Source organism: Solea solea, chromosome 15 (genome assembly GCF_958295425.1).
Source record: "Solea solea chromosome 15, fSolSol10.1, whole genome shotgun sequence".
Taxonomy (NCBI): Eukaryota; Metazoa; Chordata; class Actinopteri; order Pleuronectiformes; family Soleidae; genus Solea; species Solea solea.
This window is the reverse complement of record NC_081148.1, coordinates 9,210,764-9,236,062: the sequence shown is the minus strand read 5'-3', so window position 1 is coordinate 9,236,062 and position 25,299 is coordinate 9,210,764. Positions and strand designations below refer to the sequence as shown.

General features: G+C 37.8%; 1 protein-coding gene across 5 annotated transcripts in view; it reads left to right on the top strand.

The window, feature by feature from the left end:
• The window catches only part of grid1a (glutamate receptor, ionotropic, delta 1a), a 243,343-nt gene that overhangs the window by 184,715 nt on the left and 33,329 nt on the right, over positions 1-25,299 (top strand). For all 5 annotated transcript variants that reach the window (XM_058652222.1, XM_058652220.1, XM_058652221.1 and 2 more), the window contains one exon: positions 17,463-17,516. In XM_058652222.1, coding sequence (XP_058508205.1) covers positions 17,463-17,516 — 54 coding nt within the window. The remainder of the gene's footprint in view (positions 1-17,462; positions 17,517-25,299) is intronic.

Sequence of the window (25,299 nt, the reverse complement as noted above, 5' to 3'; positions counted from 1 at the left end):
ATAATGCACTGTATACCATATGTCTCCATTTCTCTTTGTGTTCATTTATTGTCCTTTGATTTTCTCTGTTGTCCTATCATCGCTAGTTATGTCACAGACACATTATTTCATACGCAGTTTCAACTGTAATAGATTTAACCCTGTAATAATTCAGTAACATGGTTGGCTTTGTATACGACAACAAATACTTTCTACTCCCGCCCCTGAAGGGAAACTATTTTACTTGGCTGTGACTAAATTCTGCATCTTATTAAATTTTTTCCCCCGCCATAATAAGCTCAAAGTTGTGTTGCTATGAAGCATCAGAAAAGTATAGAGCATGCAGAATGAATAAATGCTTCAGTGTTGTCCAGTAAATAAAAAAAAATGGCAATATCAATTAATGGTACCTGCTGGGAGTTTATGAAATACTCTGACCACGTGTTTAAAATATTCAGGATGCCATGAGGTACCTGAAACAGTACAGCCCTTTGAAACAAGGATAGTTTATTTCAGCAAAATCTAAATAAACCACCTCTACAGGCATATAATCACAAAAGGGCAGAATAATTGAGAGATATAATTGTAATTCTAAATTCATGTTCTTGATGATGATAGAGAGCTTTTCATAAATAGTTTGCCTTTTAATAAGTAATGTTGATGGAACTGTGGTGCCATTTGAGGTGATGGCTTATTTCACATTTACAATCTGGAAAAGAGCCTCCAAATTGTAAATAACATGAGCATTTTGTAACTGATAATGATGATGGTGGTAAAGATGATTAATGTGACGATGATGATGAGGAGGAGAAAATAGATTAAAACCAAGGCCGTATTCACCATTGAGGTCACAGAAGTTTGGACCTTGATATTTTTCCCCAGAGGTGTGTGTGTAATTAAAATGATGAAATGTTATCTAAATTAATGTTCTTTGTTCTATCTTCTTCTCTTTGTGTTGTATATACAATCTTGAATCTATATACAGTACATAAATAGTATATGTAGTCACTGCAAAATAAAATAGGTATCAGTAAAATAACCAATTAGGGGTGCAAGATATTATGAAAACATGAAATACGTAATTTTGGAGAACTATGACCTGGATCTGGACGAATGAGAATCTACACAGACATACCAAATGGTGTATGGTGTCTGTCTGCTGTGGGTTCACAGCTAACATTGACTCAGTCTGTGGGTGGCGTTGGCAGACACTGAAACAAAAACACGTATCTACATTTATGTGCAGTTCTTGGCTACACAAAACTACCACAAAGAACAATCTACATCAAAGGTGTCAAACTCAAGGCCCATGGGCCACATCCGGCCCACTATGTAATTGTATTCGGCCCTGCGAGATAATATGCCTTTCCGGCTTTTTTCCATTGGCTCTCTGACTGTGTTCCACACTTATCAGGTGTTATTTTACCAATACCTGGCCAGTAAAATTAATAAATGAAATGTGGATTTTGAAAACACAGAGCCAGAACCAGATGGGGGGTTATTATAAGGGGGCTCAGCTCCTCATTTGTATTTGCCTCCCTCTCTTTTAGCTTTATACATCTAATAAAAATGATTGTGTGCAGCTAATTGTTGCCTAAGGTGCATGTGACTGCAGGCCTGGATGTGCCGTTCCACTGAAATACAGTAGAGGAAATCAGGCAAGACAGAAAGATGGACAATAGACAATGGAAAATCATTTGTTGTGAACTTTTTGTTCATCTGGCCCTCGACTTTGACACAGTTTCTGATGTCGGCCCCCCAACAAACAGTTCAAGCTGTCTTTGCGATATGCATGTATCTTTTACGAAGTGTAAACTGTGCATATTGATATCACAATGATGAATACATATGAATTGTGCAGACATCCCTCTGAAGTCAGATTGAAATTTGAGATATTTCTTGGATGGATGCCGGATCAGTTGACCTATAGGCATCACAGTGGTGCAGTCATTAGTGCTGTTGTGTGAAATTCGCACAATGTCCCTCCAGGTTCTCCTTTCACACTCTGACAACTCACAATCACCTGTATAATCCTATTATTGTATGGTTTTTGGTGATAGATATATGGATGGATAGATAGAGACAGATGTGACAGACTGACTGGCAACCTGTCCAGGGTTTTCTCCATCGCTTGCCCAATAGGATCAATGGCAGCACTAATGGAGAAGTGGATATGTCTTCACCCTGTGTTTACTGTTTTCAACACAGATAAAACAAATAAATAAAATGACTGTGACAAAATAGTAAAGGACAGATAAAGGAGATGAGAGAGCAAGTACTGCTAATTGATTATTTTATGCTTCTGCTGGCTGATAAGTTTTTTTTTTATTATTGAGAATTTTGAATTGTGAATAAGCTCATTTGTGGACCTCAGTGTTTCAAAAACCCTGCTTATGGCACATTATTGACTCCAAGGCTGCACAGTCCACAGTTTCCTTGCTTATGTAACCATTAAACATATGCGTTTTCCCCTTGCTCAGTATGAAAAGAAAATATTTATACAGTGAGGTGCATAGAGCAAAAGCCCTTCAAAGTTTGTGTATGTGACAGCACCCAAAACTCAGTACTTTATTGACAGGTGGTAATAAAGTTTGATTGATGTCTGCGATTATGAGTCTTGCTTTGCATTATTGAAACAGTAAACCTCGTGGGCAATTTTGGTTTCTTCTGAAGGGAAAATGGTTAATCTCATGAAAGGTAAAGTGAAGTCAGATAAATATTTATCTGGTGACCTCTACAGTTAAGTAGGAAGCAGAGTGGCATATCGTCTGTTGTCAGCCACCACTATAGAGCACAAAATCAGAAACATGTTGTGTGCGCTCTAACCTGTTCATTTACTCCTATATTTATTTTCTAGAGGAATTTGACACTTTTCTAAGATTGCAAAACATTTGTATGGTTCATTTTCTTGTTAAATTGGAGCAGTCAAAACACAGTTACTTGGTCTGTATATGTTAATAGCTTTATCGCTGCATAGTTGTCCCCCTGCAGCATAATATGAGATGCAATAATACCAAAACTCAACAATTCTATTGAAAAGTTCTGTCTCTGTGAAATTGTTGCTGTGGGCTCAGGATTATTGCCCACTTCCCAAGTGGCAGACTCCAAATACAGTAAGAGTTATAAGGGTAATTGCAAAGCCAACCACTTGGAAAACAAGTACTGTATTGGTACGCAGCACACATCCTATCACAGTCCAAAAGCTCTGGAGAAAATGTTCAATTAAAGTACAGCCCCTGTGGTAAGAATATAAATACCTGCATGCCAGTTCAATTGTCTTTTTACCCTTTTCTTACCTGTTCTAGTTGTTTGTTGCTTATTGTTCCTTGTTTTTTGAGTCAGTGCAACTTGTACATATTTTTTTCCATCCATCTTTGAAGGTCTCATTCACAGGTCTCCCACATTTAAAAAGAAATGGTGATGTATTGCATCACATTATCAGTCAGTTTATGTGGGAAATTCTCAGAACCATTAGATATCAGATATTGCAGGGTTGATGATTCAGGGTTGTCACCTATGAATACATTAATAATTATAGTTATTGTTGTTATGCAATCAACAGCTCAGTGCTGAGATCTGCTCAAGAGTTCAGCCCATAAGCTTGTAGGAGTTTCACAAAACTGTGAGTGCTTCAACATTTGCATTAGCACATTTACTGTGCATTGGAAGCACACCGAATGAGATTCTTCACTGAATTTGGTGTTTGTCACTGCAAAGACAACTCGTGAGAGAATCCTTGTAAATACAAATTTATAAATGAGCACAGAGGAGCATTATTGGAACTCTCATTTCATACTACCAAGACTGGTTTTTGAGTTATTGTGCCAACATATATCCATCTTGTGTATTTGATTTAAACCTAGTTTTGAGCCAAAGTGTTTAGAGTGCTGTGTAATTAAAGTTTGAATGATTTGAAAAACTGTGAATCCTCTTTGAACCTTTGGCTTTATTGATCTGTCCTATTAAACTTTCATTTACTTTACATCAAAGGGTGAACCTATATAGCAGCATTTCGTTTTCTTTTTTCTCTCCCTCTCCGTGTTTCACATCTGCAAACAAACACTTGAGTGTGAATGCATAAATATGTGTGTAAGCAGCCTGTGTGACTGATCCTGATGGGTCATGATTGTTTCTTGAGGAGGTTTGTTGTCTTCTAAGGGGTTGAGGTTTTTGTGGAGAGCTGAATGTCCTCAACTCACACTGAAGAGTCAGGAATGAGGCATCCATACTACTTTCTTACTTTTCTGCTGTGGATATGCCTGTTGTCCACATTCCCTGGTGTTTTAGAGCCCACATTGAAAAGTTTGAAACCACTGTTTTGGTTTTCTGTTTTTGGACACCTATAGGTTCTATTTTTTTCAAATGTTGCTTCAAATACTTGTGAAGTATATCCCCATTGGTGATAAGTCAACAACGTATCATCTGGAAGAAAATGTGTTTATGATGAAATGTAATTAATAATGCAATTGTTTAGTTGTTTGGGAAAGTAATTTACAAAACACAGCGTTGGCCTCTCCTTGGCTCTAATGACCATCTTTGTGTGTGCAGCATTTATTTATTTATTTTTAAAACGATGGTGAGTTACAGTGTCTCAGTAAACGTCTTTGCAAGTGGCACTTGAGGCTTTCTTTAATTGCATCCGATCACTCAGAGGTTTACATAATATCTTAGTTATGTTGCACAACGAGCATATGTTTCAGGCAATTGAAGAAACGTAAGAATGCAAAATAAAAATGAAAAGAAGAACTCTTTGGAATGGAGTGGTTCATTAAAACAGAATGCAACACAACCATTAAAAGATGCTGCAGATACATATTAATCACAATTAATAAAGTGCTCCACCAGCTAAGTAAGAGCCAGTGATGCATGCCTCTGAGGCTGATGAGAGATGCCCCGGGGGGGGAAGGAGCTATAGTGGTACTGTGAGGCTTCAGTGTGTGTGGCGGGGGGGAATAGATGAATGAAGAGAAGGTAGTCTGCCGTCCAGGATGCCCTGTAGAATCTCCTCCAGATCCTTCTTTCAAACAGGCCTTTTCAGCCCTCTATTCAAAAAGCAGTAATTGCATCATTTTTCAAGCCCCTTGCCTCTGTCTGATTGTGAAGCCGGCCCCATTAATCAAACTAATGGAGAAGTAAGTGATTTCAAAATATAGGCTTTGATCATGCGCCCGCTATCCTCTCCCACAAGTCTGCCTTCTCCTCAACTTTGGGAACCTCTCTGCTTCCATCCTTCCGATTCCTTCTTTTCTCACAGTGCTGTATGTGCACTTGACTCTACCCTGCATTCATTCATATTACAACTCTCTGATAATGTTGGTAATATTTGCTGTTGCACGTTCTGGAAGTGCTGTGGTTTACTTGAGAGCAGAGCACCGAACTGCATACAGTGCGTTTCAAAAATGTAAGACCACATTCTCGTATCGGATAGTCGTCTGGACCCCAGTGTAAAAGAGATTGTAGAAAAATGGTCACTCTAAAATCATTGAGGCCTATTAACAGGCAGTATGTCCCGAAGAGTCACAGTTCAAACACATTTATTGATCTTGATGAGACAGATTAAATTTAAGTGCTTCTCAGGTGTATCGAAAAGCTGGTGCCAGCTATAAAGCAGCGCAACTATTACTTGAGGCTGCACAACCTGACCATGTGGGCAAATTCAATTCCTACCGAGCAATGTAAACCACTGCTGAGAGAAAGAAAAAGAAAGACTCTTTTTGTCTTTGATGCAACCTCGGCAAAAACACAAAAGCTTTCACATATGCAGCACTTTTGCCTAATTGATTGCATGTGCATTTGTAGCTGATTCAAATATTGCTTTAATTCGACCATTGCATTCTACCCCCTAGACTACATGCAACCCAGTAGAGTAGGCGTTTCCCATTCCTTTAGAACAAGGGTAGTAAATTAAATTCCTTAAATGAGGTCCAGATAGAAGCAATCTCCTCAAGCCAAAAATCTGGAACATCATAATGACTAACAAGTGTAATTGGTGATTAAGTCCAATATAAATATTTTCATTAGCATTCATTAGCAAAGTCGTAATATTTTGAAAATAAAGTCATAATTATTATTCAAGCAAAAGAGCAGATGATCAGCTGCTATACTTGCGTCAAGATGAGGAACACAGTGAATTTTGTGAAGTTATAGGCTTCACAAATAAGGAAATACTTAATAATTTTGGCACATCAGCACCACATTGTCTTCAGCATCAGATCTTTGAAAAGATTGTGCAAGACAATGTGTCTGTTTCGATGAAAGAATCACACAGACCTGGAGGAAATCTTCTTTTCGTGGAGGAGGAAATGGTTGGTAGTGGTGGACTGCAAGGCTACCACTGGTTACATTTGTGTTCTGTTGCTATTTAATAATAGAGTCATAATATTTCTCGTAATATTATGACTCTATTCTAGAAAAATTCCTTTTTTTCCTCTCTTCAGTTTGGCCCTAATACACCATCATAAAAAAAATAAAAGAAGCCCACAAAAGAAAAACATAAAATGCACTCTACATGGACATATGAAAATAATGTCAGGGACTGAAATAAATCATTTGAATTAATTGCATTAAATTTCCAGCTTTTGTCTGTTTGTTTACTAAAAACACCAACTGAAGTGTGCAGAGAGCTTTTGGAGTGGTGAAAGATACTTTTCTGTTGCTATTTTTCCCGATGAAACGCATTTGGTTTGTGGTAAAAATAGACGAGAGCTCTAATCACAAGAGGGAAAGCAGTGAATCTGAAAAGCATGTCTCACGTGGACAATATGGCTGCCCAGAGATGAAAAGCAAGATTTGCAGATGTTCAGGCATTCAGTGTGGCCCCAATTCACTAATATGATTGGATGCAGACTGCAGTCCGCCTGTTAGTGAGCTGGGCTTTTAGGAGGTATAGAGGTATTAGTCATCTAGCGCTTTAGAGGGCCAGCCCAAAGCCTTTTAGATGCAGAATCCAGAGTATAGCATGGTAGAAGAAAATGCCCTGATATATGTGCAGCCTTGAAGCGTACTTCACGCCAATCTTTACCTTTTCACGGTATAAGAAAAAGTATCATGCGTGTAGCTTAATGCCAGTTAGTACAAAACACACTTCTCGTCATTGTTATGGAGTATAATTGGCAAAGTGCTATTGCTGCCTCCTCCTCTGCTTTTCTCTGCCACTTCACAGGGTGTCAGTGCTGTTTGGAAATTGTCAAACTTAAACTTTCACACTAACACTACAAACCATTATCTCCTCGTCTTTGTAATGGTGTTCTAAGAAGACATGTCTTATACTGCATGTAAATAATTAGGACGAGATTCATGTTTATCTTTGGCCTGGCTAACCTCCCTCAGCTAACTCTCGAGATCCCTCTGTTCTTATTTCCTTCCTATTTGCGCACCCATTTATCTTGCTTTCTTGTGTCTAATCTGGCAGGATTTCTACATAAAGCCTATTTGTTCCCTCTGACCTGCACTACTCAGGAGCATGCACTGTAGTTTCTTAGAACTGGAATAAAACAGCATTGATACAGACTAATCAAGCTCGGTGCAATATTTAAGAAAATTGTTCTACAGTTTCTGCAGAAAATTAGCTGATGAACCTGCTCACCTCTTAGGGTGTCTGAACTTGTATCATTATCTTTTTCTTTATGTCTTCTTTTCAAAGTACCCCTGTTTACGCCACTGAAGATTAGAGGCAGTGGGAGCTTTTATTGGAAATTGGAAGAAATTCTGTCACAAGAGAAAATGTTTCATCACACCTTATTTTCAGTAGTAACTAACACAACAGGTAACTGTGGTACTGATACTGTCTCTTACTGGTCACTGAGCACTGTTTCCTTACAAATAGTCGTCTCTGAGTACAGAAATCCCTAAGTAATGAAAACATGGGGGTATTTGATGTGTCATAAATAAAGTATGTTACTGTATGTATGAACTAATCGTCATGAGGCAAACTGTAGACACAATAAAAATTAACCATCACCATTATTGTTTGTGTGTAAAATAATAAGGGAATACACGCAAGGAATGTTTGGATGTTCCCCCTGTGTGTGTGTGTGTGTGTGTGGGTTTTCCTCCCACAGTCCAAAAACATGAGAGAGAGTGGATGGTTGTTTGTCTCTATTTGTCCCTGTGATGGACTCTCCAGGTTGTACACCCCCCCCCCCAGCCATCACGGGGAGGATAAAGTGATAGAATTATGATTAGTATTGAAAGTTTGCAAAGGCATCATCACCACAAACAGCAGCCTTGACAAAGCAAGTCTAATGCCCCACGGACCTTCAAATTTCTGTTTTTTTTTACCTAGCATTGGTGGAACCATCTGCTTCAAGGTTCAACATTCTTTGCATTCTGAGGTGCTTTTTATCCTCTCAAACTGTCTGAGAGGAGCGGCCATCTGAGTTATCAAAGCCTTGGATATTCCTCTATCATTTCTTTCCCACACCACTGTGAGTTGGCAACAATCATGATCAGAGTCAAAATGATCACATTTCCCCCATTGTTGAAGTAATCACATCATTTCAATCCACATTTGCTCCACATGCCTAAGACAGGCCTTTGCAATTAAGTAAGAAATTACATAAAATATTAAAGGCACTCTCACCTCGTAAACATCACTGAAAGAAGAAACAAAGTAGCTAAAACAAGGAAAGATGTGGATGATGTCTTTTTTTTCCAGGTCCCTTCTCTCCTGACTGCCCTCATGTGAGAAGTGACTGAGGCAGTGACTGAGCAGTGTGAGAGTGTAATCGCGTACCCTCAAGCAAAGATTACATTGACATGCGTCTTTTGGCATTTCTGAACAAGGGTCTGGGTGTTTTGCTTAGAAGCAATGTGGGAAACTGAGAGGCTTTGACAACACTGGGTGTCATGTAGGGACGCCGCATCACAGTGGTGTTTAGTGAGAGGGCTCTAACTCTGCTGTAATGCTCCACAAGGACCCTTGTCTACCAGTTTTAGCATGAAAACAAAGCAGTTCATTTCTGGCCACACAAAACAGCACAAGCCTCCAACCAATCAGCTGTTAAAAGCTAATCAAGGCTGGTGATTGTCCTTTTAATCTTGAGAGAATGGCAGGTTTGATTTAGGCAGTTTCCTAAGTGGACCAATCAAGTAAATAGATCTACATGGTCGATGTAGATGATGAATACAAAAAAAATACAACAGATAGTAACATGAATAAAAGGAATTAATATATTATATATACAATAATGGATAGATAAAGGAAATCATATTAAGTGTAGTAAAGAACAGCAAGTAAAGAACAATATAAATAGAAAAAAATCACTTAAGGAACATTGCTAAAATATAATGATGAATAGTACAAACATAGTTGTAAGTTCAGAGACATGTGATTACTAAGCCGCTGCTAGTGTCACTTTGACTTGGACTTTATTTGGTTTTGTTTTGATGTTTGTCTTTGTTACATGTTTTCTTGTTCTCTCTTTTGTTGTGAGAGAACCAAAATAAACTAAAGTAAAATAAAATAAAAGATTTACTCGGGACACTCTACACAAAACAGTTTTTGTAAGGGCCTACCTATGCTGCCCTAAATTGTACATCAACTAAAAGGACAGCTTAAATATTTATGTTTCTGAAATAAAATTCACTTACGTTTCTCTTAAACTGTGTTTTCGGTGCTTGAAGTTTAATGTTAAAAGGAAAGTTATGTGATTAATTATTCTGAGCTAATGGCCTTGAAATGGTAGGACGGGCTTTTATGGAAAACTGTATTCTGCTTACCTGAAATCACTCCTCTAATGTTAGGTAATGGTGGCATGTATTATTCAGTTGCATTTAAATAGCATTATTTTGCCTTTGTCTTTGCTGCTGGGATTCTTTCCCACTGGCTACATACTTTTACCTTTGTGGAATTCATGTGTCAGCCTCATTCTAATTGTCCTTGTTCCAGTTATCTGCCAGTTCATCTCTTTTGTCTGAATGAATCTTGGCTTATTTCACTCAGTTGTATAGGCAAAAAATAAACTACAATGTCTGATGATATTATGTGGTGTTTATTTGGAAATTCAACACACGGCTTCTCAACCATGTCCAAAATGGTCGTTACAATTATCCTGATCAATATCAATATTGCAATTACTTATGATAATTAGTGATGAAATATTTAAATGTTGTTGATGTTATCTGCTTACTTAAATGTTATCAATATTGTTGCAAATGCACAAATCTGACCGTAGGCCCAGGAAGTTTGGAAAACTTAGAAACTTAGGGCGTGTTTACTATGCGTGATGTGGCCAGACATGAGCCCGATGTCCAACACAAGAATCAAAGCGAAAAATGCTGAACTGTAGATCAATTAAAAATACTTAACAATCCTAAAAATGTGGGTTCATCGCCAACATTTAGCAAGTAAATGTCTAAAATCTTATCATTTGTCAGAGGAGTCTGGTGTATTTAGTGAAAGCCTGCGATCTCGATTGGCATCACAAACCCCTGCCGCTGTATTTCAGTTCAGTGTCAGACTCTTTTTAATTAACTGATTCTAACGATTCAGTAAATCAACTGCTTTACAAGTCTCTAGTTACTAGTTTGTGTGTGTCGCATGTAAAACAACGGAATGGTAAATGGTTTGTATTTGTATAGCGCTTTTCTAGTCTCGCTGACTCCTCAAAGCTGCTTTACACTACAGTTTAGTCATTCACCCATTCACGCCCATTCACTCACCCTCTCATACGGCGCAGGTTCATGCAGATGTGCTGTGATGACCCCACCCACATGGACGAGGTATTATAGTAACGGAAAACCAACCAAACCGTGTCGAGCCGAGGCGAGGCGAAGTGAGGCGGTACTATGTAGTTGAAAAGCACCATTAGCAAATGAAAAGCGGGCTTGTGTTCTATTTAAATAAATGTAAAACTAAATACATCAATATGTTTTTTTAAGTGTAGTCAAAGAATAACTAAGTATATTTTGGTGGGATAATCAGTTTGCTCTCTGGTAATTATACTGGTTAATTATATCCATCAGCTGTGCAATAAAAATTAAATTGCAAAATATCATCAAAGATCCACAGCATCATTTTCCCCAAGGAGCAGAGGTTTAGTTAATGTTTCCCAGGGGGCACACTGCAGAAATGCAAAGTCATTTTTCTGAGATATAATGCTCATGAATTTGGTTTTGGCATCTTGTTAAAATGCTTACTCAGACTGAGTTCAGACAATCAATCTGGTTACACAAGGAAGTGACAATCTGGCTACCAATGCATAATTATGAAGTATAATAATTTGGAGTAATCAATGGATTTAACTGATCAGTTGATCATTTTGGCTGCATAGTAAGTTTTTACTATACTCTTTGTGTTAATGACATATAGATTAAGATTTGCATGGGCCGTACGGTGGTTCTGTGGCTAGAACTGTGGCCTCAGAGCAAGAAGGTCACCGGTTTGGATCCCAATTTGAAATGTCTGTGTTGAGTGTTCATGTTCTCCCAATGTGCGCATTGGTACTCCAGCTTCCTCCCACAGTCCCACTGGGGATTAGGCTAATCTAAGTTAAGTGTGGATGTGAGAATGAATAGTTGTTTGTGTCTGTATGGAATTGCTAATTACATCTGAGGAAAATAACGGTACCCAGTTTTCTCGTTTATACACTGTAGTGTGCTGTGTTGAATCCAAGTCATATCCATTGCACTGTCTCAATTGAAAAACTGTATCAAAACCCTTGTGTTTCGTACAACCTCCCTTCTGCCCGGGAAATTCTTCAGCTTGCTATGATATGCATAAAACGGCTCACTCAGTTTTTTAATCCTTGTTAATCCTCAAACTTGTAGCGCTCTAAATGAGGAATATACACAATGTACAGTGGCAGAGTTTCAGTAAAAAATAGCCACTTTAAGATGCCTATAACTGCACTATCATCTGTTATTAAGACATCTAATTGTTTTTTTTGGGGGGGCTTGAAAATGGTTTTGTGATATTCTATTATTATAGAAGTGATTCTTTGAGAATATCCACTTTTTGTTATCCAATGCGACAAACACTTAGGCTATTTGAGTGACTAATTGGGTAATAAAAACCTCTGTGCAGTAATTAAGTAAACAATGTTATCCAAGACTACACATTACGGAAGGTTTCACCCTTTCATCTTCTTGTTGCAGCCTATGACTGTTCCAGGACATACATGACAATAGAGGAGATGTTATATTGCGCTATATTTTTTTTATATTTTATGAGTGAAGATAAGATTTGAGTCACTGTACATGGCCATTGAAATGTTTCATCTCTACATTGAAAACAGTTCATAAAAAGACTGCTTTCCTGCCATGTGTACAGTGCTAAGCTTCTTCTTCTGATTTTAGTTCCACAGTAATGTGCCAACTGCTGAGTCTCCTGGTGAGGACACTAGCTATTCTGCTAATTGCTATAGCAAAGGCTTGTGGGAAGATAACTACTGTACGTGCAGAGAGAAGCTGGCAGCCTTTGTACCATGGCAGATGGGAGTCCTGATTTGTTTTTAATGTGTCACATGATGTGCCATCTTCGTGGGAGGACCTTGGTCTTGAATCCTGCCAGTGAAAGGCCAGAGGAGATTTGTTCAGGTGTTGGATTAACACTTGCAGATCAGTATGATGAACAGTCATGATTGAAATAACTGTTGGTTTTGACTCCTCTCGTACACAAGGGGAAAAAAAACCCAACTAACTTAAAGAAACATACATGACTGATGACACCCCACCTCCTGATAACCCATAAACAATATAGGAATATTTACAGATGCACCTTGTAATTTGCCGACTTAAATGCCTGTACCAAAGTGGTTGGCATCTTTGTATTCAGTGCTGTGCTGATGGAGCAGATTAAGTGGTCTGAAGGTGTTACCACAGCAACGGCGGCAGGGCCGAGTTCAGAGGGACTGTTGTGAATCTTTTATGACAGAGCTCATTATTCTTTCCTGGCTTCATTGTGAGATCCTGACACAGGAAGCACAGAGAAAGTGTGACAGCTACCAAAACCTTTTCATTGTCCACCCTCTTCAAATAATAACCAAATATTGAGACTCCACGAAAGGTACCCACTTCAGAACAACAGGAGACTATGGTTGCTAGGCACCCGGGCCTAACCTTAAAGCTATGGTGCATTGCCACAAATAGGGACAAATTGCTTGTCAGTGAACACACACACACACACACAGTGCGGGAGAGGGAGGGATGTAAAATAAATGCTCCGTTCTGAGAGCATTTTATGGACAATAAAATGGATTTCATACTTTATAAAACTGATTGCTCAAATCCAGCAATGTGATTATAGTTGTTAGGCATGATGTGATCGCCATATATCCACAGGTTGTTATAATGCTCATGTTTTGGAATCAACACTCTTCGGTCTGAGCTCCTCTCATCAGATGAGCATGTGACAGGCAATCCCTCCACCTCTAGAACTGTGTCCAATATTGACACATGGTTTAATGCATTTATTATGGATTTGAGGCAGTACCTACAATCTACTAAAATCACCAAATTTGGGCTTTTACAGTCAGGGGCAGAGTATATGTAGGTAGTTAATAAGTCAAAGATATATAGGTCCACTGAGTTATTAAGATTTATAGTATAGAACTAGTGATTCATTTTTAATGAGATCATCTTGGATGTTACACTTTCATAGGCAATAATAAACTCTAATAATCAAAAGTGCTGTCATGTACATTCAAATAGTTATAATTTATTCAACAGCAAATAGAGTTTTTATACCTGCTGGGAGAAGAGGTGCTTTTTCTCCTTACGTGGCACTGCTGTTGGTACTTGTTTTGAAAACACATTGAATTTAGATCATTATCTAAATTGTTAACTGTAGGATGGGGATTTGCATCACTTGGAAGATCTATACACTGTAATAAACTTTAATCACTGCACAAAGTCCACCGTAAGCAAGGGATTCATTTATTGATATTTTTGATTCTAAAACTGCATGCATAAAAACAAATATTGTCCAGCTCAAGTAAAATATCACATTTGTGATTCAAAAATAATGTTCTGTTGCGCACAAATCATTTATATTATTGGCAACTCACAGTACATTTCGCCTTAACTTGGAATTGTAGTGTTGCCTTATTTTTCACAAACTAATTAATTAAGCTCTCTAAGTAATTCAGTTTATTTGCCGTCTTATTAATAAAACAGAGGTTAATGTAATGAATGAAACTTTTGATGGAATTAAACATCCTTATGTGTTTCTTTCTATTGCAAATGCACCTAATTCAACAAATAACCAGGAACACGTTTGTTTTATTTCATAATTGAATGTGTGCTGCTCATACAGTTGTGCAGATGTAGACATCTGGGACTTGCATACTGTGCATACATATACGTATCTACACAGCGCATGAATAATGTTCAGACTGTTCAACAGGATTTCATCTGTGTGGTGTAATGCAAATACAGCAGAAATGATCGTTATTCTCAAAGGAGGAGTGGACAAAATAACAGAAAGTCTTTCAGTATGAACACAATTCAGTCACAAGCTCCTGCCAACAAAATCACCATAAAGTTGAATAAAAAAAAAATTAAACATTTTCATCAGAAATGTAACATTTAATCCAATGGTGAACTGCACAACTCCTCTAAAAGAATTCACTAGTTTTGACTAACTGTGCAGTAACTGTGTAACTAATCCAAACTGGCTTTGCTTTACAATATTTATAACCTGTTGACAATGAGCTCTCCCGTGTTTTCATATTCAGGAATTTTTTGCACCCACTGTTTTTTCCTCATCCTTCAAACCACAGCTCCTCTCGATCCCTTTCTGACTGTCACAATTTCAAATTGGAGCTGGCATCCTCTGGCTGCCTTTGTGGCACTGCCACTGTGAAAGAACACGCCTGCAGTACTTTGCCTCTTAGATTAGAGATCTTACTGTCGTCTGGCTTTGGCAGTAAAATATTTTTCAGATGTCACTCCAGACTCATGCCTAAGCCTCCTTCTCTTAAACCACATTTCCCACCAGCATTTCAATGTTACATCATCTCCTATATTGAATTGAAAGAGAGGAAATGCACAATGGCAAAATTACTCTGCCTGTTGAATGCACTTAAAGTCTCAATGGATTTCTAGGATTTGATGTGATACGTCTGAAGCAAATGAGATAATTCTTGCTTATAGGACTGTGAAGGGCTGTTTATGTGAAATAATGTAGAATCTGTACTGAGACAGTAGGGGATTTTGTATTCAACAGCGACACGTTTTGAAACCTGAGGACAAATTCTAATATTTGTGATTTCGCGGGAGCATCCCAATCACTTCACAGTTGTTCATTCACAATTTGAATGAGCAACCGCTTGAACTATGGGGCTCTTGTTAAAAAGCAGTTGTGAAAAACAGGCTATGAATGTTAAGTCTCTGTTTAGTGTTCTATAATATTCTAGAAACATCCAATCCCCATGTGTAAGTCGTCACTCTCACCTTTAAATAATACATTCAGCATATTTCAAACACTTAAGTATGTTTTTTTTTTTTTTTTTTATACGCTCTTATAAGATAAGATAAGATAAACTTTATTTATCCCTCATTGGGGAAATTCACTTGTTACAGCAACACAATTAGACAACACGAAACAAGCAAGGGATAAAAGAAAGGTAAAAGAGAAAACTTATAGTCAGTATGTACAAGAAAAACTTATGGACATTATATACAATGACTGATGGCTAGATAAATATTGCACGTTGCAGGTTGATGCATAAATAAATAGTGTATTGTCAATGAGGTTAAACAGCAGTACATGCACAATTTTGCAAATTAATAAAACTCTATGTCTACACTGTCTAAAGTCGTCAGTGTTGGGTTGTGCGGTGAACTGGTGCTGAACCTCAAGTCGTGGGTTCTGTTGTGCCCAGGGCTTCAACAAACATTGTAGCCCAGCTGGTGCCCATTAACTAACCCACACTGTAGTACTTGACTTTATTGTTATCGTTATGGCATCTGACAGATTCTGTCTGGAACAATGACTGCGGTTCAAGGAGCTGGAGTCCCTTTTGAATGCTAAGGTTGTTCTCCACGGCAGACAATGGTTCTCACAGTCAGATTGCTTTTCAGATCAGCGAGACATTTTCATCATTTGAATACATTTCTACGTACACTTTGATATTTTCCAAACAGATTACAAACACCGTACAAATATTTTGCTCTTAACTGTAATGTTTACGGTCAGCTGTTGCGTGAGTGTGTGTGAGGCCTTAGTTACAGAGGCCATGCTTTAAATGAGACATTATTCAACTTGGAAAAAAAAAAGGAATGAAAAAATAACAGGTTTTTTTTTTAATTAAAATTTTCTGAGGGTAATTATATTGGAAAGCGTAAAACACCTTTTCAGCGTATCTTCACACATACATTCATTCTCACACACACACGCACAGAGAGAGACAGAGAAGTGGTTTACTTGTAGCCTTCCTTTCTCTCTCACACACACACACACACACACACACATACCAGTATATTATTGTCCTTGAATGCTGATGGTAAGTAACATACACAAAAATCCCTACAGCATCAATGTTGACAGTATGCAAAGTCAAAGATAACTTTATTAATGGAATCACCATGATCAATATTTTTCACCAAATGTGAGTTGTTATTGACACATTTGAAATGTGCATAAACATTTTATATATATATATATATATATGAGGGATATTTATAAAAAAAATACAAATAAAAAAAAAAGTACTGACATGTCCTCCCTTCAAATAAATATGTTTCTCAACATCCCAAAAGGTTGGCCTGTCCTCATGGCTATAGCCAACTAAAACATCATGCTTTTCTGATGAGAGCAATCTGGAAATGAGAGGAGCATTAAAATCAAATCATGTGGTCCAAGGTTCCAAGGTTGGAATGTTAATTTACTGCACACGCGCGCAGTGTTGTTGGGTGAAAATGCAGCAGGGGTCCCTTGGTTTCATGTTGTTATTATGTTTTACAACAACATCCATTGCATTGTGTGGAAGGAATTAATTTGGCCACTAATGACAGCTAATTACAGCAGAGGCATTAAACATGACAGATGTCAAATAAGTCTGGATGTGTAACAGGTGGAGGAATGATCAAACAGACTGGTAATTGCAAATGAGGTTATTTCCATTTTTTTAAAGCTCATTTCTTAAACATCATGCATCTGAGAAACCTGTTTTTTTTCTATTTCTTTCTGTCTTATCTAAGCTTTTGGATGCAGGAACTGCTGTAATAGCAGGAAGAGATTGATGCCATGGTGTGCGTCCTTGTATGCAGATGGTTCCATTCCATGTCTGAATAAAACCTGAGTGTTTTTAAGGCAACTATTATGTGTCCAAATATGGTTTTCTACCTTGCAAAAGTGTATACACAGTGATAGTGTGCTTGTCCTCTCAGTAAATAAATGTGTTGGTCCATTCACTTTATGGTCTAGAGGAGTGACTGAAGGAAAAGAAAGATCTCATTGAATTACGTACAAGCTTCTTAAATTGTTCTAAATTGGCTGTCTCTTTCTCCTCTTTCTCTCTCTTTTTTATTCATCACTTCAGGCTGTGGAAACCAATCTGGCGTCCAAGGACAGTCACTGGGTCTATGCCAATGAGGTGAGGCTAAACACAAACACACTTAATGCACCTTGCAACTGAGTGAATTTAGACCTTATTGTCAGTTTACCTCTGTCACTCTGTCTCTTATGCTGCCAAGATACGCGAGACACATGAAACATAAAGGCTGTCACTCTGTCTGCTTTCATATCCAATCACATTAGCAGCACTTGTTTTTTGTTTTTTTTTCTATCTTGGCGGCCGAAAGAGACTGTTCATTTATTAGATATTGTATAATTGTCCTGCCATTGGCTGGTGATGTTAGCGTGACTTCTCCCTCTCAGTGCCGGTGCTCTGTGTGTCTGACATTGACCTAAATGGTCTTCCAAAGTGGCTGTAACAGCACAAAATTCAGGTGCACTTTGTGAATACAGAACAGTGGACCCTGCCTTTAGCCTTAGTGTCTCTGCTCTGCATTTCAATTGATTCAAAGTGATTTGAAGTTGAGGGGGAGTCATATGATTGGTCAAATACTAAAAGCAGTGGATGAAACATAATAGATAAAAGGCTGCTCCCAGTTGATTTTACCTTAAATATTAACATTGCTGTATCTAATAGCCCTCTGACACACACACACACACACACACACATTAGTGTCTATGTATTTTAATTAAAAATCACCTCCTCACTTGCACATCTTGAATATCTGAAACCTCTCTACTTAAAGCATGACAAAACCTGATCTATAGCATATAGAGCATTATCTATGTGCACATCAGCTTTTGATACAGAAATTGAAAACACACATTGGCCCCAATAAAAAATGAGACTTTAACCAGCAGATAATAAATAGTTGTCATTTGTGTTTTAGTTAGAAATTCACCGTGCTGCATTTCAATGTGTCTCAGTAGCTTAAATATTGATTTACAAAAGTTAATGAGGCTCAATGTGTTGAAAACCTTCTGCTATCTGGCAGCCTAAATTACCTCATTTCAGACTATAATGAGTTTTCATGAAATAACGACCTTGTGTTTTGTTTTTTTTAAATCATTTTCACTGTATTTCAGTTCACACATAACAAATATTGATTCACCACAGCAAATGAGACACTGACTTCTTTGAAACTTCTTCTTTTTTTTTTTGTCTGGCAGCTATAGTCCCATTATTTCATTGATCACTGATATGTCCAAAAATTAATTTGTAGTTCCAAACGAGATGATAGGATAGAGTCTGAAATTATTAAGCAAAGCAGTATTCACAGACAAACTCATGCGTGTCTCTCAGTCAATTATCTCAGACCTCAACCAAGACATTATCTTTAATTGCATCAGACTCAGGAAAGTAAGAACTAAAAGCATGTTAATTTCAATACCACCCCCTTAGTGTTTGATGTGGTGCAATGTACCGTGGTGATAGCTCTCATTTTTCCGCCTTTAAAAAGAAAAATGACTTACGTCTGTTTCAGTGAAATATTTCCCTGTTCTCTTTCCTCTTTCTTAACTCTTGTCAAGATATTAATTTGCTTTTCTGCCCCACCCACCTATATCTCTTGCTCTGTGTAAACTCAGTGAAGGGATGTTTTATATATACATATATATATATATATATATGTATATATATATATATATATATATTTTTTTGGTTGTTCTTTTTCTTCTTTTCATCTCTCATGGTTTTTATTGTTGTTATAAACCTATTATAACAAAGTGGTAATCGGCAGTAATAGTCATTTCACCCACGATACTCTGAACATGTCACCTGCAGCCATTACATGTCATTTTTTTTAGCAGCCAGGCTACTATTGGACAATGCAGCTGTCTAACACACTGATGTCCATAGGTGCTGTACTTTTTCATCTATTTTTCGCTACATGGGAACATAATTTACTAAACTGATGTTGTGCTACTGAAAATACACTTGACCATTAAGGCACATCCCACATAATATGTATGTGGTGACCCTAGGATCAAAGTTCACGCTTGTGCTACCATATTCCCAGGGCCCCAAAGATTCAAGAGAACCTGATATACAGAATGTTCCCTGTGACAAAGGTGGCAGACACTGAGGCATCAAGGCAGAATAAGGGATGAACTTGATTAGAATGATAAGTATTAATCTCACTTTCACATCTGGCTAATGGTTGAAACTCTAGCCAGTGACAGCCAAATGTGGTCAACCCATCAAACATTCAGCTGCGACTTTACTGGTCATATTTCTCCTAAGTTGAGTTCAACACAAAATCTGATTTGGATTTGCTTTGCCAGAGGAAGCACATTTGTATCGGCCCCTCGCTCACACAGATTAGTTGTGAACAGGTGGTGAAGTTTTCATCCGTTCCTCCACACCATACTAGCCTCTACCCCCCCCCCACAGAGAATGTGTCACATTTCTTTCAGGTCTCACTACACACTGTTATGCTAATGTACCACCAGCAGCAATGTGCCAGTAAATGAATATAGTTGTCAAGCTCAAAGTGTGATAAGAGCAAACAATGAGATAGATGGAGACAGAAAACAGGAGTATGACATCTCCGGAGCTGGATTGTACACATACACGGGTAATTAAATGTCAACAACAAGGGAAAAAATGAATTCCAACTTGAGTGGGGTTGAAAGTCCATAAAAAGTGGGCCACACCAGGGTCTTGCCGAGTGTGAGATCAGTCTGTACAGGCTGGGGAACTTTAGGCTTATGTTTTCATGTTTGACATTCCCAAGAAATGCAGTTTTTATGTTATAAGTTCACAAAGCCAAGCCCGAGCTGCAGTAACTCAAGCGATGTCGCCCAACATTACTGCCAGAGCCACAAAGCATATTTTTAAACTGTCATGTACAGCTGATGGAGTGACCATGTACTGAACAAAGTGTGAGTTTAACACAATAAACTTTTCTCTCAAAGCAACGTTTCTTTAGATTGTAGTTTTAGATTGACCCTAATGTATTTTAAAACCAAGTGAATAGGTTTGAAAAGCTCTGAGTTTGCGGACCTTGAGGGTATGAAACTTATTCACCACACAAACAACCAAAATAAAAGGGTATGAAATTGGAGTTTACGAAAAAAATACAGCAGACAGAGGAGTGCTGGGGTGACAAGCAGGCATGTGTCTTCTTGAACCACTCACTATATGAGCGTACTGCAGCTGCAAGCACACAGAGGGTTATCTGCATCTGATGCTGTCTGCTGGACTCAGATGGATTGCACATCCCACGAGGATTTGTTTTTTTGGGGGTTTTTTTTTCCCTTCATAGGCAGGATGGTGACACCTCAGAATGTTTGATGGATTAGGTGGCTGTGCCTGCTGTGACAAACAAGAGTCGAGGAGGACAGTCATGATATGACTGATCTCTGGGGAATCTGCCCATCAAGCAACTGAGTTGGTTACCTTATTCTGCTGATGCATTCTGCACCACAGTAGGCCATGGGGCAGGAAAGTGGATTAAGGAAGAGGCCACTTACAAGAAAAGGGCAGCTTCCATTTAGCTTATAGATCATTCAAAATAATGTATACAATTGTATTTATTTAAAAGAAAAGGAAAAAAGAAATTCTCATCTGGTCATGTATGCACAAATGGTAACCACAGGAGACATCCATAGTCATGGTCATAAATCAATGTATAAATTATAAAGGAATTACAGACAGATAACTCCCGTCACAAACCACCTGATTTACATTTCATAGCAGTTAGCCATTTCAGATGAGGGAAGAAATGTCACACAGCGTGGCCCATTAAAGTGAGTGTAAAGCAAATACAGAGATTCTCCTCTACACTCATTATATGTGTATATGTGAAAAAAAGACACCACTTTGATGAAGACTGAAACAAGTTTCTCTCCACTGTTTTGTTCAGGAGTTTTTAGGCGTGTTTAATGGCTTGATGATGCACTGGGGCCATCGTTAGCATAACTCCTCCTTAAACGCTGTAGTACTTTTAATTGAAAACTAATTGTTTAGCACTGATCAATTTTTTTATTCATTCAAATTTGGCCAGGTGGTTAGCAACACATTTTCCTGTGTGGTGACAAAGTCAGAAGAGATATTTTTCTTCACTTTACATGCAATTAAAATAGATCCACTCCACCTCCAGAATAGAACATTATGTTCTGTCATAGCAATAAGGCTACTTATTATTAAAGGAAGTCTTCACCGATTTGCATGTGGCTTTGTATTGCTAGAATAGCAGTAGTATTGTTTTTAAAAGATTGTGCTTCCCTCCCTCAGTTTTACACTGAGTTGTCAAAAATCAGTTTTTTTTTTTAAAGCACTTGCTTCAAATATTATTTCACATTTCTATGACCCAGTTTTAATAGTCATTCATCTTTCCAATGTTGAAATATTCCTTTAACATCCATCTAATCAGGGTCAGAACGCATTGAGTAGGACTGTGCACTCACGTAATTAGGAGGAACAGAATTATATTTTTAATGAGTCTAATTGTAAATATGTGTCCGCTGTCAGCCTGTTTGTGTGTGTGTGTGAGGAGCTTGAGTAAATCAACTTTCCTTGTGCTGAAAAAAGTTTGAATCATTAAAAAAAGTTGATTTGAATAAAAAGTATTTAAACCACTGTTGTTCAGAAGATGTCAGCTAAGGTCTCACATCCATCCTGAACAGGGTCTAAATCACTCAACCTTATGTTTGCACTGTTCTCTCAATAAGGAATGTTCCTAAATTACTGAGGAAGTTAAATTGGTTTCCTTAACAATGAGCTTTGTAATTGCATGACCTCCACTTTTACACTGTGCCCTAAAATTAATGACTGTATTTGGCCAATCTAATCCTAAATAACAACCGTGTTCGAATGTATCATTATGGCCCAAGTTCCTGTGCTTTGCTGGTGAATTTCCGCCTCAGAACAAACCTTGTGCACCACAGCGGTTGGAATAACACAGCTACGGTTATTCTGAGGCAGTCCAGGCGGTGAAATGCAATTTGGCATGAAATGATGTTGCATTTCTGGCTGCTCAGACCACATAATGTCTTTCATTATAGTTGCATTTAAAGTGCTTCCTTTTTGACAGAAAAGGGAAGGGAAAAGTTGTTCTTACTGCTATACTACTTGGAGATGTAATGTAAAGAGGTGCCACAAAATTGTGTTAGCCAATAAGTTTATTTTACCAATCAGCCTTTACTGCCAGCAGCCTACTTGAGAGCATTGCTAATGAAGCCCAGCAAAGCCCAGATTCATCATCCTTAATATAACTAACTGATCTGAGGCACGAAACATTGACTATACTAATGCTAATGCAAATCTGCAACTGCACACTAATCTGAAGCACCAAGAACTGTTCTCCACAATATTTCCCCTCTATTCTGGCTATTTCAGTGTGTTTTAACTCTTACTGTATATTGTGTTGTTTTTGCTATTGTAGTTTTTGTTACGTGTATTTTATCATTTTATTGCAAGACAAAAGAAAAAGAAGATGAAATTCAAAAGATGAAATTGTAGACTTTGTTATTCAGTATCTTCTATCAACATTTTAGCTTTAATGAAGTATATGTTCCTTTAAATGTCAACCTAATAATAACCAAGAGCTATTTTCCAATGTTCTTGTTGGATTTCTAGAGGCTACTATGCCCTCGAATCCTCCTTGAGATTTTTGACGATTCAACTTCCTCTCTGGTTTAACACTGAAGATGGAGGTGATGGTGGTGGTGGTGAGAAGTCAAGTCAATTTTATTTATATAGCCCAACATCGCAAACACAATTTGCTGGTCACAGCAATTGACACCCTCTATCCTTAGACCCTCACACTGAGTGAGGGAAAACTCACTCAATGTATAAATATAAATATGTTGAAGCTTATTGTGCTCCAAGAGCCAAGAAACTTACATACACAGTTTATCAAGTTAAAAGCTCCACATTTATTGGGGGAAATACTAAAGAGAAATAGTTTTAATAGTTTTAGAACCCATTGCACAGGGAAGACTCAATTAAAAGGTCGATATGTGTAAAATTGAACCTTACATTTTATAAATCGGAGTCTAACCAATCAGCAAATACTTTTGTATGTATCATTTTTATGATGTAATGTTTGTTTTGCAATTGCAAAAGGCCAATATGACACTTTATCACTAGATACCTGAATAAGCAAAGTAGTGCTTAAGGGTTATTCTCTGTAACCTCAATTAATGTTCGACACTTTCTGCTTTGTTCTTCTCCCTGACTTATGTTACTTCTCAATGTTGTTGCCTCCAGCTTCAAAACCTTAACTTCTAATTAAATTGCCGTCATGATAACGGGTCATTTTTTATTTATTTCTGGTGACAGATTAATAACATTGACTGAGCAGCACAAAGAAGGATAATTTAGCTCATCTGTCTGCTGAACTTGATTTGATGAATGCGTTTTGGTCGCCGGCTGTTATTGAAACATGGCTGTGCGGTGCTCACTTTTTCAGAAGTCTGCAACTGAAGTGAAAGTGTGTAATTCTATAATCAAACCAATTCATATCCTTCTGTTATTAATGATATTGAGACGTGTCCACGTTCGGTACACATTTACAATGTTTCTCTATTGTTTCCAGTACCACTGTAGTCAGAGGTCTACCTGGTCTTAATTTGCTGTAACGGTATCACTAATGGTGACAAAATGTATTTATGCATGTCTGTTATACAAGTGAAAAACATTTATCATAATGGTGTCTGAATTGTGACTTTATGGTCTGTACGTTCCCTGCATTGGTCTTCAATTTGAAGTTAAAAGCCATGTCCCGCTGGTCAATGTCACCACTGGGTCACGCTAAGACACAAATATTACCCACGATGATGACAAAACACTTGGACTGGGTGGCACAGGAAGTTATTAGCTTGGACGTGAGGGTTCAGCTCTGTGAACCATGAGGCATAATTTGTCTGATTAATGTGTCAAGGGAACTTATGAATATTCAAACTTTCCACCTGACTGACTGTGAAGAGTCAGAAAGTGCCAAGGGATAAAACTAGATGAGCTAGAATTGCCTGGGGAGCGATTTAAATGCTGTACACAATTTAATGGAAATAGTGGCTGTTGTATTTTCATCCAAGTTTGCTCACAATTAATGAATATAAATAAGTATGTGTGTTCAACACATGCCGGTATAGATCTGGGAGATATTGTCAAATAGATTATCACGGTCAAAAGGTTCAAAGATCATTGTTGGGAATTATTGCAAAAGACGTCTTCAGGTTTTTTTAAGAAAACTATAATTGTGGTTTAAAATTGCTTCATTTGCAGAAAACAAACAAAAAAAAATACCTATAGAATAGTGTTAGACTGCAGAAATCTGAGGTAGAAATATTCAGAGTTATCACACATCGCTATATCAATGTGTTACTTAATTAAAGAAAATAATACTGAAAATATAAGACAAAAGAATAATAATAAATTAATAAATTATTGCCCAGCCCCTTTACACAAGCCAAGAGGCAGAAAAGCACAAGAAAATTACACCACAATTTAGACAAATGCCATGAAAAAGTAACTAACCGTAACCATACAAAGTAAGAATCATGACAAGATAATAAGATTTAAAAAGCACATAAATGAAGGAAGAAAGGCAGTATAAAAAGGCACAAGCCAGAGGAAACGAACTGTGATGGAGGACAGAGACCTGCACTAAGAACAAAGAGGTTGATGCAAAGGGGAAGGATCAGGATTATCTGATCAGGAAAACCATTAAAGAGTACAGATTCAGCCCAGAGCTGCTTGACTTTTAACCTGACTGTAATCTCATGATTTTATTGTCAGATAGCATATGAACCGATCGTTTCCCAAGAGACTCGCTGTCTCGCATAGTGTCCTGCCCTGGAGACCAGAAAGCAGCTGACACTCCCTCATGAATATTGATCTGAACCGTAACATGGCA